The sequence below is a fragment of the Mytilus galloprovincialis genome, chromosome 5 (assembly GCF_965363235.1).
Source record: "Mytilus galloprovincialis chromosome 5, xbMytGall1.hap1.1, whole genome shotgun sequence".
Taxonomy (NCBI): domain Eukaryota; kingdom Metazoa; phylum Mollusca; class Bivalvia; order Mytilida; family Mytilidae; genus Mytilus; species Mytilus galloprovincialis.
Window position 1 is genome coordinate 79,330,686 of NC_134842.1, and position 19,475 is coordinate 79,350,160.

Consider the following 19,475-nt stretch of genomic DNA (forward strand, 5'->3'; position numbering starts at 1 on the left):
CTGCCCACAGAATTAGACAGCTATCATGGACCTACATTGTAATAAATATTTCTAATGGATACATATAGAGGAGGTAGGGAAACCTTCAAATACATTGATAATCATATATTCGGAATGAAACCAGAAGACAATGTACAATAAAGGCAATTATAAATCGGTCACAAGACGGACACTTTTGAAAAATTAACATTTTAAGACGGGGGCGAAATATAAAAAAAAAGATCTGCTTACCCTTCAGGACCAGCTGAATTCTACACCAGTCTTTAAATTTTTATGTTGCAATTTGTATGCTAGTGTTTGTCTGTTTGTCTTTTTCGCTTTAGCCATGGCGTTGTCAGTTCATTTTATACTTATGAGTTTGAATGTCCCTCTGGTGTCTTTCGCCTCTCTTCTAAAAGCTATTGAAAATCAAGGGAATACAGCTTACACTTTGCCATTTCTATAATAAAAAAAACTAGGAAAAAGATACCAACACAAAAAGGTAAATGATAAAGCATCACACACACCTTACAAACTGGTGAGGAACTCATATGTCCCGGAAAGGTAAGCAAATGTAGTTCCTCCTTCTCTAATGACACCCTCTGAGTTTTTATAAATGGCAAGTGAAAAGGAGAATAGCAAAAATAGCAAACTCTGAGGCAAAATCAAACCGGAAAGTTCATAGTCAAATGGCATAATTAAAAACACAAACACATCAAACGAATTGATAACCATTATCATATTTCAGACTTGTTACAGGCAGTTTCCTATGAAGAAAATGGTGAATTAATACTAACTAGTTTTACAGCTAGCTAAAGCTCTCACTTGTATGACAGTCGCAACAAATTTCATTATATCGGCAACGATGACCTTGGTAGTTGTCTCATTAGCATTCTAACATCATTTTTCTTCTTCTTCTAGACCTCAACAGTTATAAAATAATGAAAAACAAACTTCACTACTTTCGACTGTATATGAGTAAAACATTAAACTTAAAATGGAACAAGATCCAACATTTTTAACAATTTTTGTAAGTTAGCCCGGAGTAGTAATATGTGGATATATAATATTTTTCAGGACCGACCACTTCTTCAAATTTATTCCGTACATCATGTACATTTTCGGCCGAATAATAACTCATTTCCTTTAATTTAACAATACTAGTATTTGATTTCATTTTAAGGCCAATGATGTATAATTACTGGGAAACCGGAGAAGCTTGGGATCTTTGACATATTTCTGAAAGACATTGAAACTTAGTGATTTTCAACAAATTGACTGACAGATCTGATTTATTATGATCATAGCAATCTGGTTTAGTCTTTTATGATGATTGATCCCAAGTCTTTCTTTTTGTGTTTTCAAATGATCTATGCAAGTCAAAAGTTAAACGATATTGGATAACCTTTTAAACGTTTAACATACAAGTGGCACTTAAATGTTGATAAACTTTAAACACTTTATATTTTTTTAAACAGTATCAATTTGTGTTTGTAAATATTAGTGTCATTGAACTCCCTTTACTGGTTGTTTTTCTTATTCAAACGAAACATCGTATACTACGAAAACGCCAGTGTTATCTTTAGCAACTAGCAATTTATCCCTGTCTAAATCGTAATCTACTGCGTAAGGAGAACTATAACCATCAAAACTAGATGTTACATCTTTTGTTGATATTCCATTTGGACTGATTGCTATTACTTTATTACTTGTTTCTAGAGCAACGATAACAAAACCGTGTTTTCCCACAGTTATTCCGTAAGGTTCTCCATCTGTCGATAATTGCCATACTGCATCCCCATCAATAGTACAACACTTGACTAAATTCGGATCATGTTGGGTGTAGTACAATTTTCCGTTAGAATAGGCAACGTGAGTGACAAGTCCTTCTACAGGCAAGCTTTTCAGAGACTTACCGTCATCATCAACGCATTGAATACCACCTTTAACTATCCTTATATAACGTTGTGTACCATCAGATGTAACTCCCCAACAGTTATTTTCGAATGCTATTTTATCTTTCTCTACGGCTGTCTCTAAATCAATAAGAATACTTTCCTTTAAATTTGGAATCGTAATTGCAATTGAATGCTGAAAATAACGAGAAATTCCGTAAGGTTTGTCCCTTTGCTGAAATGTTCTGACAACTACCCCATCCTCTGTGCAAATGACGACCTCTTTATTGTCGCTCCAGTCTGTAAACGCAAATCCTCCTTCGCGTAAAAATGCACAATCAGCAACAAATCTTTCAGATTCAGGATTAGACAAATCAAACGAATTTACCTTATTAAATTTGATATCTTCAATTGTATACATTTTGTGCCTTAACAATTGACTTTGAATAGACTTGTTTCTCACAAGTTGTAGAGTACAATTAGTCTCTTCTGTTTCAAAATCAACTGTCTTTTTAACTACCGCTGGCAAAGAAGCGAATTCAAACTTAAAAGAAATGTTTTTCTGTCTTAATACTTTGCCGTCAATAAGGAGAGCCTCCAAAATACGTTCTTCTTTATCAAGCTCAGTTCTCAATTTCCTTGTCCCAGCGAAAATTTGGTAACTGGTTCCGAATGATTGCATAGTTGTTAAAGCGTTGCGCATGTCTCTTAATCGCAAGCTAAGATTTGTCATAACAGATTTAATACTTTCTATTTCTTCGGTGTATGGTTTCCCGATTTTTTCGACCTTGTCGATCATATCAATTTCCATTTGATCAAATACCTTTATCATGTTTTCACGTAAAGATTTCAAACTGGACTTCAAACTGTTTACCTCTTCTTGGTATTTTGTCAATGCGGTTTCTCTGTTGCTTCTGACAATATCACAATTTTTACTGAGTCTATCAATGCCATTTTCAATGTCAGTCAGAGATGCTGATTCTGCTGCATTCTTAGTCATGATCTCTAGCGAACGGAAACCTGAGCAAGTTGAATGCTTTTGAGCACTACATTGTGAACAACATGGTTCGTCGTGAATAGCGCAATATAAAACAAAAGGTTCACTGTGGTCTTCGCAGATCTGCTTTATTTCTGTAATGAATGTTGGTAATTTCTTGCGGTCGTCTACCGAAACAGTGGTATGTAATGGTGATAAACAACCTTTTATATATTTATGGACAAAACTACATTCATCACATAGGCCTTCGCATATATTGCACCATATGACAGCAGGTTTTACAACATCCTTCTGCTCACAAACTAAACAAAACGGATCAGAAGCTGACATAATCAAAATTCAACTACAAAAGAAAATGGAATACTATGAAAGTACTTGAGTTCGTGGGCATCAATTTTCGTGTTTTGAGCGAGTGTTCTTGAATGCGTGGATTTTAGTTTTTCATAATAGAGATTGAGTGCAGGATTTGAAGATTTTTGAATCCTTTAAACGATTTTGGAAATAGGCTGATATATCAATGCTTACAAATTGTCTTAAATTGAAGGACATTAGAAACAAAGTCTTGTAATTGTTGAGTGTAGTCAGAAGTCGAATGATCAACATATAAACGATCATAAATGGTGTTAATTTGGCCATGAATATGTCACTTAAAAAATAGGGTTCTTAAAAAAATCTACAAATGTACTTTAAATTTTGAATTGTTCAGATCCGTGTTAACGTCGCTTTTCATAAATTGTTGGTTAAAAAAAAAAACCAAAAAAAAAACCGGGTGATATATATAGACGGAACCGGGTGATTGTGTAGTAAAAACATTGACAAAACCGTTGTATTTTAATTTGACATGACCCATTTCTTTCGTTCCATATACACAAATACAAGTATTGAGATGCTCATAATGACTAGTTTTGCAGTCTCCGTGTCAGTATCTATCTTCCCGTACCTTTCTTTTCGTACAAAGTGAACAATTTAACGAGAAATTAAACAATTTCGAGGCAAGGTTCACTCAATTCGTAATTTTGACGTGCATTTTTACTTATTTCTCCATTAATATAGAACGGTTGTAGAAATTAAATATTGCATCTCACAATAGAAAATAGTTGTATATGTATATATATTCTTCGATATCATAAAAAAAAAAAAATTAAGGAGAAACCTATCTTTTCGTCTGTCTATTGATGTTCCGTCATTGTGCCGGATGTTAGATACCATCGAGTCCAAACAATGTTTGAGGGAAAACGGTACTATTCTGCCATAGGCGACAATACTAACATTTTCTAATTTTACCACTTTTTATAATAAAAACCTGGATAAAACAGTCATGTGTGGTGTTAGTACTTTATTACTCTATTTTAAAATTGAAGCCAAATAGTATCATGACCAATTTCTAATGGAGCTTGTTTATGTTGTCCATGCCCACCGTCATTTTGCAGCAAATTTATAAAATTTTGAAAGCCTTTTCGAATAATTCTCTAGAAAATATTTCAATAGGTTTTAAAATTTATATTGTAAATATAAACACGGCAGTTATTCATAGATAAATAAAAAAATATATTGTACCCTTACATCCAATCACGGCGCTCCTAAGTTGACTTCCTTCACCTGTCTTGGGTACACAAAAGGCCAACCTAATGCTAGAAAAATGTAATACTACCGTTTTCCATTGACGGTGAGGTTTAGACACAGTGAATATCCTGCACTCGAAAAAAATTAATTCAACAGGAAAATATGGAACGCCAAAACTGTCTTTCTCAATTGAATTGTTTCATATTTTTCATATCGTGGCCTTTTAAAGGCTATCATACGGTATGGGTTTTCTCATTGTAGAATGCCGTACATATGTCCATAATTCCTAACATGCATTTCATTTAAACCTAGGTGAATAGTTAGCAATTATTCCACATCTTATTTTTTTGGACTATCATGAACATTTTCATAATATAATGTTCATTAGCAATTACATGCTGTGATGTTTATCCTTATATGGTGTCCAGTTGGGAGGGTTTGGATGGGGTTAAATGATTTAAGAATAATGCCCTTAAAAATAAAGATTAGAGAATAACGGGCAAAAAAAATGAAGATTAGAGAAATGCGTGGTCTAATTTTTTTGAAGATAAGGGGAAAAAGGGGTTAATTTTTTGAAGATTAGAGAAAAAAGGGGTGAAAATTAAATGTTTACAGAATAACAGACCCCCCCCCCCCCAATCCAGACCCTCAGTTGGGCATTAATTGATATGCAACAAACCTCCTTATATGATGTGCAAATATACTTTTTTGTGAGATCTTATCGGGGTAGCCAAATAAAGTTCTCTGATGTCACAAACAACTTCTACTCTTGAAGCCTGTGATCCATTACTGATGCAATATTGTAATAATAATAATATTTTTATTTGTTTGTATTGTTGTCCGGTAATGTACAACATATTAGTATATTTGTAAACCTTCTATAAGAATATTATCACACCATTAAAATTTAATCATAAACGGTGTTTGCACATCATAACTATTATGAAAATGGTCATAATAAGGCAGTTTTGGCGTTCCATAGCAAACTATAACGGTCACCGTGCAATTCTTTCTACCTGTCCTTTGGGTTGATTGTCAAGTAATATCTTTTATTTTATGATACAGTCCAAATTATTACAGCATTTTATATGTTTTCTTAATAAATAAAAAGTTGTTCATCTCGAAAACATTTCATTTGTAGACATGGACATTTTATCTTACCTCTAGCAGTCATCGTATTCAACACCAGGAAGTGTATTTGTTTGTCATGTGATCATGGTGATATGGGTCAAAAATTAAATCACATTTCATTTGTCATGAAATCGTTACTTAAACTATTTTTAGTTGCCCGATATTTAATTGTTCTTTGTCTATTAAGAACAGGGTTGGTAATAAAAACAAGTTTTTATTTGTGAATGGTGAACAACTCACAGGTGAAAACATCATATAGAATACAACTTATTTATGAATGTATTACCGATACTGCATGTACTGTTCAATCTTTTACACGATTTTATGGTAAACTATACTTAATAGTGTCTGTTAAATGTTGTGTGATGCGTCTAGTGTGCTGTGTTTTGTGTCTGTGTGCTTGTCACCTCTCGCTTTCAGCGCCGCTGGCTAACAGAAATGTGAAAAGGTGAGCAATTTGTCAGTCTCACCCTGCCAGTACATAGCCTCTCCACATCAAGTCCTATGTAGTACCTCCCCGTGGGAACAGATGGATACTGAGCACCGAAAGGCCTCAGGCATAACTACAAGGGCGACGGGAAGATGGGTCTCGTGAGCCTAGGAAGGCAGCCTGTCTAGGAGAAGGAAAACTCTGATTTCAAATCCCGGTTGGTGGTAACCGTTAGTCCTTTCAAGACAACCACTCCAGCTATTGGACAAATAGTGGGGAGATCACTGCCCCGGCGGAAGATTGCTGCCAAGCGACAACGGCAAAGGGCGTATGAGGGCAAAAAATGCCCCACCGGCCAGTGACCCGTATGGGGAAGGCTACATTCCAGATGCCTTTACAAAACCACCTGGAACCTTTAGGTAGGCTAATCCCCCGCTTAGAGGTTAAATCGGATTACAGAAACACGAAACGAAAATTTACAAACCTTGGATGAAAGAGAAAGAAGACCTTTACATAGAAGGAGAATGACGTTGGATGGCCAAAACCGAAAGGAAGCTACACAACTGAGACTTCTGAACTCTAAATCCGCAACAAAGATAGGAACATGGAATGTGAGATCTATGTACATTCCAGGAAAAGCGCAAACCATCGCCAATGAAATGAAGGCATATGAAATAGGCATACTAGGAATAGCGGAAGCAAGATGGAATGATGCAGGACAATCAAAACTAACATCAGGAGAAATGATTATATACTCTGGACATATGGAGGAGAACGCTCAACATTCTGAAGGAGTTGCCATTATGCTGTCAAAAGAAGCTCAGAAAACATTAATTGGATGGGAGCCAATAAGTGCAAGAATCATCAGGGCAAAATTCAAGACCACAAATAAAAGGATATCATTAAACATCATCCAATGCTATGCCCCTACAAATGGTGCAGAGGACAATATCAAGGAAGAATTCTATCAATTGCTGGAAGAAACCACCAGGAAATGTAGCTCCAAAGACATCACAATCTTAATGGGAGACCTAAATGCTAAGGTAGGAAGCGACAACACTGGTTATGAACAAGTGATGGGAAGACATGGGCTAGGAGAAATGAATGAGAATGGAGAGCTCTTTGCCAACCACTGTGCAAATCACAATCTGGTCATCGGTGGAACAGTTTTCCCACACAAAAAATGTCATCTAGCAACATGGGTATCTCCAGACATGAACACTGAAAACCAAATCGATCATGTCTGCATCTCCAAGAAGTTTAGGAGAAGTTTACAAGATGTCCGAGTTAAAAGAGGAGCTGACGCTGCCACTGACCACCACATTATTGTAGCTAATGTCAAATTGAAGCTGAAGAAACATCAAAATATTGAATCAACAGGAAAACGATTTAACGTATCAATGTTGGAAAACAAAACAAAGAAATCAGAATTCCAGATAGAGCTAAAAAATCGCTTCTCAATATTTCAGAATGCAGCAGAGGAAATAATTTCAATAGAAGATCACTGGCAAGAGATTAAAAATGCTTTCACGACAGCTTGCGAAACATCAGTTGGTTTAAAAAATAGGAAACATCAGGAATGGATAACGCCAGAAACACTTGTAAAAGTAGAAAAAAGGAAAAATATAAAAAATATCCTGAACAACAGCAAAACAAGATCAGCAAAGCAATCAGCCTCAAGAGAGTATACTATAGCTAACAAGGATGTCAGGAACAGTGCAAGGAGAGATAAGAGGGCATTTGTAGACAAACTGACAGCAGAAGCAGAAGAAGCAGCCAGAGCAAACAACATCAAAGCTCTGTATGACAACATTAAACTGCTAACAGGGAAATACCAGAAAGGAAGTAGACCAGTCAAAAGCAAAGAAGGGAAAACACTCAACACACATGAAGAGCAAATGAAAAGATGGGTTGAGCATTTCAAGGATGTGCTAAACCAGGACCCACCTGTAAGAAAAGCTGACATCCCACCCTCGGAAGAGCTTTTGGCAGTAGACTGTAAAAGACCATCAACAGGAGAAATAAAGAAAGCCATAAAAATGCTAAAGAACAACAAAGCTCCAGGTCCTGACAACATACCTGCAGAAGCACTGAAAGCAGACATTGAAACATCAACTCAAATGCTATATGAGCTATTTGGAAAGATCTGGGAAGAAGAAGAGGTCCCGCTAGAATGGAAAGAAGGACACATGGTAAAGCTTCCAAAGAAGGGCAATTTAAGCATTTGTGACAACTATAGAGGAATAATGCTACTATCAGTTCCAGGGAAAGTTTTAAATAGAGTTATGTTAGACCGACTCAAAAATGCAATAGATGAAAAGCTTCGTGACAACCAAGCTGGATTTAGACAAAACCGATCATGTGCAGACCAAATAGCAACCTTACGTATCATCCTCGAACAATCACAAGAGTTCAATTCATCACTCTATTCTGTTTTTATCGACTTTGCCAAAGCCTTTGACAGCTTAGATAGAGATGTGTTGTGGCAATTGATGAGACACTATGGCATTCCTGAAAAATTTATTACCATCATCAGAAACACCTATACAGGAATGCAGAGTAAGGTTATACATGAAGGTCAATTAACAGAGGCCTTTGATATAACAACTGGGGTAAGACAAGGCTGTCTCCTTTCACCTATGCTATTCCTCCTGGCAGTTGATTGGATCATGAAGCAAGCCACAGATGGCAGACGAAATGGCATCCAATGGACCATGTTCACTCAGCTGGATGACCTAGACTTTGCCGATGACATTGCATTGCTATCCCACAACCACCAACAAATGCAGGACAAACTAGAGCAGGTTGAAAAGAGAGCAGCAGAAACGGGCCTTTCCATCAATCAAAACAAGACCAAAGTGTTAAAGTCAAACACAAAGTCCCAAGCCAGTCTGATGGTTAACACCCAAGCATTAGAAGAAGTGGAATCCTTTACATACCTTGGAAGCGTAGTGGATAATCTTGGCGGCTCAGTTAAAGATGTAAAGATCAGAATTGGCAAAGCCAGAACTGCATTTAACATGATGGGGTCAATCTGGAAAGCACGAAATATCACACTTAAGACCAAAATACGCTTGTTCAATTCAAACGTAAAAACCATTCTCTTATATGGAGCTGAGACTTGGAAAACAACAAAAAACCTGCTTCATAAACTTCAAGTCTTCATTAACAACTGCCTCAGGCGCATCCTTAACATCAGATGGCCTGAGAAGATATCAAACAAAGATCTTTGGGAAAAGACCAACCAATCCCCAGTTGATGAAGAGTTAAAAAAGAGAAAATGGCGATGGATTGGACACACACTGAGGAAGCCAAAAACTAACATTACAAGGCAAGCCTTACAGTGGAACCCACAAGGAAAGCGTAGCAGGGGCAGACCAAGATACACCTGGAGAAGGAATGTTGCAGCCGAGATGGAGAAAGAAGGGTACAAGTGGCACAATCTGGAGAGGCTAGCAAAGAACAGAACAAGGTGGAGAAATATCGTTAGTGGCCTATGCTCCACCAAGGGGCAACAGGATTAAGCAAGTAAGCATACTTAATAGTAGAAATAACGCACCACTTCTAACAATGCAGATTTGTTTCTCACAATTATCTAAAATTTGATACACATTTGACTCATTTCAATTACTTTTTTAACTCAAAGATATAAATTAATCCATGGAGGTGGTTCCAGAAGAAGAAAAACACACACAGATTAACATTTTCTTTCGGATATTATAATGAAACACTTCTCGTTTTAATTAAGTAAATTTTAATTTGATATTCAATCCATAATTATGAAATGACCTTATATCGAAATATTATTTTATCCGATTTTCGTAAATTTTTACTTTCTTAATAAAACATAAAGAATCATCTCAATTAACAGCAACAGCATACTTAAAAAGAAACTAAATAAATGACATTAAAGACCTTTTTGTAATCTTTGATGCCTTAATACAGTTTACCTTCATTTGTGCATAATTTGGCAAAACAAGCAACACAAACAGTCATTAATCAACTCAGCTGCTGAAAACAAGTAAGCAATGACTACTAATACAAAGGGATCAGTCGTGTTAATCTCAACACGCACAAGTCCAATTATCCATTGGAATATACAACTATCAAAGATGCCCACGGATTTGTGCAGGTTTTGTTTATATAGGACTATGAATATCTGCAATGCATCTCTTTTACAGATGACTATGAATATGTTCATATCCGTGTGCATCGACAACAAAGACTTCCAACACACATCCGTGTTCATATGTGAAAGAGATATCCTACAAATACCCGTGGTAATATATGCAACTGAGATGTCGCGCTCATATCTGTGGTAACATATGCAACTGATATGTCTTGCTCATATTCGTGGTAAAATATGCAACTGAGATGTCTCTCTCATATCCGTGGTAACATATGCAACTGAGATGTCTCGCTCATATCCGTGGTCTGACACACTTTACAATCTGTCCTCCAAATATCAGTGGGCATCTAAACAGAAAGACGACACATTTATCAGTGGTCATATGCAAAGGGGGACAAAAGATACCAGAGGAACAGTCAAACTCATCAATCGAAAAGAAACTGACAACGCCATGGCTAAAAATGAAAAAACAAACAGACAAACAATAGTACACATACCACAACATAGAGACTAAAGAATAAGCAACACGAACCCCACTGAAAACTAGGGGTGATCTCAGGTGCTCCGGAAGGGTAATCAGATCCTGCTCCACATGTGGCTCCCGTCGTTTTGCTTATGTGATAACAAATCCGTTACCCTCTGTATATCGATGTGTTCCTGTATTCGTATGAACTGAATTCATACAGAAACATCTTAGAAAAAAAGAAGTAAGCAGTATCATTGGACCTTGTTTTCCACTATATAGATAATGTTCTCTCACTAAATAATTCAAACTTTGGTAACTACATTGAACTCGTCGATTCCATCAAACTTGAGATAAAGGATATAACAGATACAGTTAAGTCTTTCTCATATCTTTACTTACATCAATAAATTGACATTGTGGGTCGGTTGAAAACAAAACTTTGGAATAAAACAGATTATTTCAGCTTCCCAATCATGAACTTTCCATTGCTATTGTAACAGCGTCAGCATATAAAGTATACATCTCCCATTTGAAACGATAATACAGGGCGTGCATTCCTTTTCAAAATTTTCTTGTTAGATGGTTGCTACTTATAAGGAAGCTAGGTGTTGAAGTTGAATGCATCCCTTTGTTAATTTTACGGATACCATAACGAGTTTGTTGAAAGACAGACTGTTGATTATAAGAGGAGTTTCAATAAATACTATCTTATTAAGACATATCTTAGAAACAGGTGTTAACTGTCAACACTATTCTCATGATCTGTCTCTATCGTTAAGATTAAGTTGCATTTTCATTTACTGACTTGCCCTTTTTTCAACCAATCGGTAAACCATTTAAGATTAGGTCAAGAACAATGAACATCTGACTGGCAGAAACTTTGACATATAAGTTACTTGCGTACAAGACATGAAGCAGCCAGGTATTCTACCTTTCAAAATATAAAGCTTTATACAAAGTTTAATCAGCCGCCACAACAGCAAGATAGTATTGAATACTGCGACGAAATACTGAGACTTTCGTCGTATGCCAGACCAAATTAAATGCTAGTTTTAGAGCATAAATAGGCTTCATTCTTACAAATATTTAATTTGGAATTAATTGTAATAATCCTAATTCATAATGTTAATAAGGTATATATTGACGACAGTGTGTGAAAATAGGGTTTCACACGGACAGGGCTTCGCAACTCTTCCAAACTCAAGACGAAAACACTCCCACATGACCATCGACACAATTATAAGATAATGCAAATAGGTTTCATCCAACCAGTGCTATCAAAACCTTCCAAACAAATGACCTCACAACTACAATATCGACATAATTATTCGAGAATGAATCAAGAGGCTCTAAAGAGCCTTTGTCGCTCACCTTGGTCTATGTGAATATTAAACAAAGGAAGCAGATGGATTCATGACAAAATTGTGTTTTGGTGATGTGTTTGTACGTCTTACTTTACTGAACATTCTTGCTGCTTACAGTTATCTCTATCTATAATGAACTTGGCCCAGTAGTTTCACTGGAAAATGTTAATAAAAATTTACATATTTTATGAAAATTGTTAAAAATTGACTATAAAGGACAATAACTCCATGTTGACTTATTTGTAAATCTTACTTTGCTTCACATTATTGCTGTTTAAAGTTTACCTCTATCTATAATAATATTCAAGATATTAACCAAAAACAGTAAAATTTCCTTAAAATTACCAATTTAGGGTCAGCAACCCAACAACGGGTTGTCCGATTCATCTGAAAATTTCAGGGCAGATAGAATTTGACCTGATAAACAATTTTATCCCTGTCAGATTTGCTCTAAATGCTTTGGTTTTTGAGTTATAAGCCAAAAACTGCATTTTACCCCTATGTTCTATTTTTAGCCGTGGCGGCCATCTTGGTTAGATGGCCAGGTCACCGGACACATTTTTTAAACTAGATACTCCAATGATGATATTCGGCCAAGTTTGGTTTAATTTGGCCCAGTAGTTTCAAAGAAGATTTTTGTAAAAGTTAACGACGACGGACGCCGGACGCAAAGTGATTGGAAAAGCTCACTAGGTCCTTTGGGCCAGGTGAGCTAAAAAGGGTTTCACATACCAAGGGCTACTCAAAACCTTTCAAGCTTAGTGATATCACAAGACCACACAATAGTTGGAGAATGAAACTAGAGGCTCTCAAGAGCCTGTGTCGCTCACCTGTTACTGTATTTACTGATGTCGGCCATCTTGGTTGGTAGGCGGGGTCATTCAACACTTTTCTAAATAGATACTCTAGTAATGATTGTGGCCAAGTTTGGTTAAATTTGGCTCATAGTTATAGAAAAGAAGATTTTTGTACAAGTTACAAAAATGACAAAAAGTTGTTCAATATTGACTATAAAGTGCAATAACTCCTTACAACAAATGGAAGTTTTTAACGACATTGACTGGCTATACAGCCCTTGCACGGTCGGCATAACTCCTTAAGGGGTCCTCTGACAATTTTAGTCATGTTGAGTTATTTGTAGATCTTACTTTGCTGAACATTATTGCTGTTTACAGTTTATCTTTATAATAGTATTCAAGATACGAACCAAAAACTGCAAAATTTCCTTAAACTTACCAATTTTAGGGCAGCAACCCAACAACGGGTTGTCGGATTCATCTGAAAATGTGTTAGGGGATAGATCTTATTCTGATGGACGTTTAAATCTTTAAAGATTTGCCCTAAATGTCTTAGTTTCAAAGATATAAAGCAAAAACTGCATTTTACCACTATGTTCTTATTTTAGCCATGTCAGCCATTTTGTTTGGTAGGCAGGGTCATCGGACAATTTTTTTTAACTTTATACCACAATGATGATTGTAGCCAAGTTTGGTTAAATTTGGCCCAGTATTATTAGAGAAGAAACCCCATGTCAGATTTGCTCTAAATGCTTTGGTTTCAAAGATATAAGCCAAAATATACATTTTACCCCTGTGTTCTATTTTTAGCCATGGTGGCCATCTTGGTTGGATGGCCAAGTTATCGGATACATTTTTTAAACTAGATATCCCAAGGATGATTCTGGCTAAGTTTGGTTAAATTTGGTCCAGTTGTTTCAGAGAAGATTTTTGTAAAAGTTTATGGACGACGGACGATGGACGCTGGACGACGGACGCCAAGTGATGAGAAAAGCTCACTTGAACTTTCAGGTCAGGTGAACTAAAAAGGGTTTCACCCAACCAGTGCCATCCAAAACCATCTTAAATATACGAGTAGTGAGCTACCCAGCCAGGACTGACAAAAAACATCCAAACAACAAACCACTCTAGCATAAGACCACAGAGAGTTATTTAGGAATAAATATAGAATTTCACCCCACCAAGTCTATCCAAAACCTTCCAAACTCGAGACGACCACATTTCAACAAGACCAACAAGACAAAAAAAATATTTAGGAATAAATTTAGTACTTCACCCCACTAAGTCTACTCAAAACCTTCCAAACTCAAAACGGCCACACTTCCACAAGACCAACAGCACATTTTTTGGGAAATTGTACAGGGTCAGGTGACAATGAACAAAATGTTTTATTTCTGTTAAAAGTCACATCACAAAAAAAAACCCACAAAGATCTATATTGTAAATAGAGTAAATTTATTGTATAAATGATAAACAATAGAGACAGCTGTACAAACAAGTGTATAAATATCTCTGTTTATGTGCTTAATCTATTACTACAAATTAACACTGTTACTGTATCATTTGAGTCGACACCCAAATGGACATCATCAGTTCCTCAGTTTTTCTTGCTTTTAATATACTGTACCATGCCAATAATCTCACTATCACAGTTTTCACTTACACAACAGTGTATCTTCCAAAATGTGTATTTACAAATTACCTGGATGCAGGTTTCTATTTCAAATAGGTAAATTCCATTCATCAAATAAAACTGAAGATATATGCACCGAATCTTTAGACATTGGGAATTTACGTTAACTGTAGGGTGTCGACTCAAATCTTACTCCTAACACAGTGTGAAATCATTGTCAAACTAATTAACATATACATTTGGCATATTTATATCATTAGTAAAAGCCCATTCCATGGCTATATTGTTTTTAGTTTGAGACAGGAGTTATCTACAGCTTTTTATATTATAAAAAAGCAAGCAAAAGAACAGCAATGTGATTCATGAAAATATTTAACTTTATAGCTATATAATTCACTTCGATAACAAATTATATATGAGCCAGTCCATGCGAAAAGGTACAAAAACGAAAAATTTACGAAATTCTAAAAAGTGTGCATAATTATTGGTAGTAGACTTGTGATTTATAAAACACATTTACTTTCCCTCATATCATCAAGCTGTGAGCTACACGCACCTGCGAGTGTTGAGACCCCCCCCCCAAGTTTTATCAAGATTTTTAGTGAATTATTTCATATATTTCAATCATTTTCAAAGTACAGTTTAAATGGCTTGATTTGCCAATTGATAACGTTAAACCTGGTAGCAGTGGGGATAAGGCTCTCGCTTACGATGCGGATTTCAATGCAATCAATCCGGGCAACGGTTCGAATCCCGTGCAACTAAGGTTGATTTATATAATTTTAAATAACTTAAATATTAAATAACTTAACTTAACTTAAATTTCAATTTCTGAAACACAAGATGTCATAGTTTTTGCATTTTCCCTCATGTTTTAATGTTGTCTTTCTTTCTTTAAACCTGTAGAACTGACGGAAATTATTGACTTTTGTCTCTGTATTGTCATAATTTTTTGTAGTTTCTGGTCGGTATAGCATTAGTCCGGGGAACAAATGATTTTACACTTGCTCAAATACCAAAAATTCAGATATTTCTACGTCTTTTTCGGTTTTAGTTGACAAGTTCGGGATAGAATTGACAATCTTATGAATGTTTACATTAATGTAATTTTTTTTCGGATAAAATCGTTTTTTAAAAATACTATAACAAACTTTGATAACGTGTCCTGTAAAGTTTACCAAAAGGGCTTTTTGTACCTTTTCGCATGGACTGGCTCATATATCAAAAATTATATCATAGTCCATTTCAAATCATTTAAACTTCTTAGGAATGTATAAATAGTATCTATCTGAATTAAATAAACAATAATTCTACATAAATCAAGATTATTGTAACTTTACAATGAAAATTGTAATAATAATTATCTCTATGGTGTATTTTGGCAAGTTTTAAACGCTAAAATTCTAATAGGTCAAAAATTTGGAGGAGAGGTCGACACATTAGAAATAGAGAATGAACGTAGGTTACTTATAATCTGAGAAATATACTTTAATACTACAATGAATAAAATTCTGTCATACAAACAAGAAAAGAAATATCTATAAATAAATAACAAGTTATACGAAAAACAAGAATGTGTCCACAGTACACGGATGCCCCACTCACACTATCATTTTCTATGTTTAAAGGACTGTGAAATTGGAATAAATTCTCTAATTTGGCATTAAAATTAGAATGATCTTATCAAAGGGAACATGTATACTAAGTTTCAAGTTGATTGGACTTCTACTTTATCAAAAACTACCTTGACCAAAAACTTTAACCTGAAATTTGCACTATCATTTTCTATGTTCAGTGAACCGTAAAATTGGGGTCAAAACTCTAATTTGGCATTTAAATTAGAAAGATCATATCATAGGGCACATGTATACTAAGTTTCAAGTTGATTGGACTTCAACTTCATCAAAAACTACCTTGACCAAAAACTTTAACCTGAAGCCAAAAACTTTAACCTGAAATTTGCACTATCATTTTCTATGTTCAGTGAACCGTAAAATTGGGGTCAAAACTCTAATTTGGCATTTAAATTAGAAAGATCATATCATAGGGCACATGTATACTAAGTTTCAAGTTGATTGGACTTCAACTTCATCAAAAACTACCTTGACCAAAAACTTTAACCTGAAGCCAAAAACTTTAACCTGAAATTTGCACTATCATTTTCTATGTTCAGTGAACCGTAAAATTGGGGTCAAAACTCTAATTTGGCATTTAAATTAGAAAGATCATATCATAGGGCACATGTATACTAAGTTTCAAGTTGATTGGACTTCAACTTCATCAAAAACTACCTTGACCAAAAACTTTAACCTGAAGCCAAAAACTTTAACCTGAAATTTGCACTATCATTTTCTATTTTCAGTGAACCGTAAAATTGGGGTCAAAACTCTAATTTGGCATTTAAATTAGAAAGATCATATCATAGGGCACATGTATACTAAGTTTCAAGTTGATTGGACTTCAACTTCATCAAAAACTACCTTGACCAAAAACTTTAACCTGAAGCCAAAAACTTTAACCTGAAATTTGCACTATCATTTTCTATCAGTGAACCGTAAAATTGGGGTCAAAACTCTAATTTGGCATTTAAATTAGAAAGATCATATCATAAGGAACATGTGTACTAAGTTTCAAGTTGATTGGACTTCAACTTCATCAAAAACTACCTTGACCAAAAACTTTAACCTGACCAAAAACTTTAACCTGAAGCCAAAAACTTTAACCTGAAATTTGCACTATCATTTTCTATCAGTGAACCGTAAAATTGGGGTCAAAACTCTAATTTGGCATTTAAATTAGAAAGATCATATCATAAGGAACATGTGTAATAAGTTTCAAGTTGATTGGACTTCAACTTCATCAAAAACTACCTTGACCAAAAACTTTAACCTGAAGCGGGACAGACGGACTAACGAACAGACGAACGAACGAACGAACGAACAGACGGACGAACGGACGCACAGACCAGAAAACATAATGCCCCTCTACTATCGTAGGTGGGGCATAAAAAACATATCAGCTCATATTAAATTGTATTATACAGAGTAAAAATTATTAAGTTATGGGGAAAATCACTTCATTATTATTATGTTTACATCAAAAAGATACTTTTAATTACAGAAACAAAACTAAACCGCTTTTTTTACACTTTGCAGAAAAGATAGTCATGATGGGCTCATATCAGGTAACATTTGAGTGTTACTAAAGTGAACTTAAATAAGAAGATGATTATCAATATGCATTTGAAATTTGACAAGGAAATTAAAAATCACCAAGTTGAATCAAATAATTTTTCATGCTTTTTATCTATAATCGATAACAAAAATTTATAGTCAGGAATTAAAAACATAACTATGCAAGCACTATTCTTTACTTAAGTATGTTTGTACCTTTACACAGACAGATAAACATATATAATATCAAAGATAGGAAACATTACATTACAGCCATACATAAATCTGCCATGGTCAAGCAAGAACCACTTCAAAATATTCCACAAAACTTCTTTTACCTCCTACCTCAAAATTGATAGTAAACAAATGTGTAATGAACCAAGATTCAATATCAATATACATTTAGATCACCACAAGTGAATCCACTAAAAGAAGGTAAAAAAGGTGATTTTTTAGCATCTAATTGTTTGAGAGGAATAATGTGAGAAAATGTATAATAAGGGACTCCATATCATACTGACTTTGCAGTTTTATATCTCGGGTACTATACATGAAGCTAATGAAAAAACAATACTAAAACGATAACAAACAAAATGCAAACATCAATTTTCAAGTTAAATTTTATATGGAATGGTTTGTTCAATTCTTAGCCCTGAACCAAGAACATTATGATTTGGAATGAACATGTGTATATAATTGCAACGGCACTATTTGTGCATAAAAAAATATACATTTTTATCATTTATATACAGAACTTTTATTATAAACCCTGTAATAAGGGGAAAACCCCCTGGAATGTTAATTCGTAAAAGTAACAATCTAAACATAACAGCAGTCTCAATTAGCTATTAAATAGTGGTCATTTTTAATAAGTGAAGACATAACTTCATTTAGACTCAACTGAAATATTACAAAACATTTGGCTTTCTTTTATTTTCAAAAAGCTTTGATAAGACAGATTTAATCATTGGATAAATATTAGTTAAAAACATATACAATTAAGTGGCATGTGTTAAAAAGCCCTTATTGATCTCTTATTAATAAAAGACAGAAAAAGTATTTTTCATCCATACTTTGCAAAAACAGTATTTAACATTATTTTAGCAATATTTCAATAAGCATTGTTTTAGACAAGTAATATTTCAAAATATAGATATCAGATATATGCCCATTGAAATATAATATCACAAATTTTGTTTTTTATCACAGAAACATTGCAATATTGTTGGTTAAGAGAAGAACGTTTTTTTCAATATATTTAGATTTCTGAATTTTTGTTTTCACAATTTTACTGAAAGTAGAAGTTTAAATTTCATACTCAGTTGATATTTAAGAAAAAAATCTGAACAAAGTTATAAAATATTTGACCGTACTTATGAATACATGAATACACTTTTTTCCATTAAATATTCATAAAATATGTGACCTGCACAATATCATACAGGGAAAATTTAATGAAGTGAAAGTGGTATTTTTATACCATCTATTTGTCAAACACATAAAAAAACAACAATTTATTTTGTTTGACCTAAAACAAATTAAAAATAACAAAAAAAAAGTAACCAAACAATATAAAACATAGCTACTTTCTAGACATTACATGTCCATAATGATACATGTATTGCTGATAAATGTTTGATATTTTATATAGATATGTGTCGCCCTGATCAAAGGACATCTAAATGTATGATATTCTATAGATACATGTGGTCCTTATCAAGGACATGTTAAATGTTGCTTTGCAGGAACTAATAAATTAAATTATCACTTGGTTGCCTTTCTTGATGCTAAAAGTCCAGAATCTGAAATGAGAAAAAAAAATGCATGAAAATAATCTGTTTTTTTATTGTTTTAGATTTCTGCAACTTTCATAAAAAATCATCTGAAGAAGAATTTAATGGTTGTTTTCTAAAAAAAA

The 19,475-nt window shown here is 34.4% G+C and overlaps 2 protein-coding genes across 11 annotated transcripts in view; one reads left to right on the forward strand and one right to left on the reverse strand.

Annotated features, from left to right (window-relative positions):
* Positions 1 to 6,519: 6,519 nt before the first annotated feature.
* Positions 6,520 to 9,881, forward strand: LOC143074158 (uncharacterized). Its single transcript, XM_076249707.1, has 3 exons — positions 6,520 to 7,038; positions 7,465 to 8,187; positions 9,867 to 9,881. Exons 1-3 carry the CDS (start codon positions 6,520 to 6,522, stop codon positions 9,879 to 9,881), a joined length of 1,257 nt encoding a protein of 418 aa, XP_076105822.1.
* Positions 9,882 to 17,544: 7,663 nt separating this feature from the next.
* Positions 17,545 to 19,475, reverse strand: part of LOC143076456 (uncharacterized) — a 56,124-nt gene continuing 54,193 nt past the window's right edge. For all 10 annotated transcript variants that reach the window (XM_076252241.1, XM_076252242.1, XM_076252245.1 and 7 more), the window contains one exon: positions 17,545 to 19,359. In XM_076252241.1, coding sequence (XP_076108356.1) covers positions 19,322 to 19,359 — 38 coding nt within the window. In that variant the 3' untranslated portion in view covers positions 17,545 to 19,321. The remainder of the gene's footprint in view (positions 19,360 to 19,475) is intronic.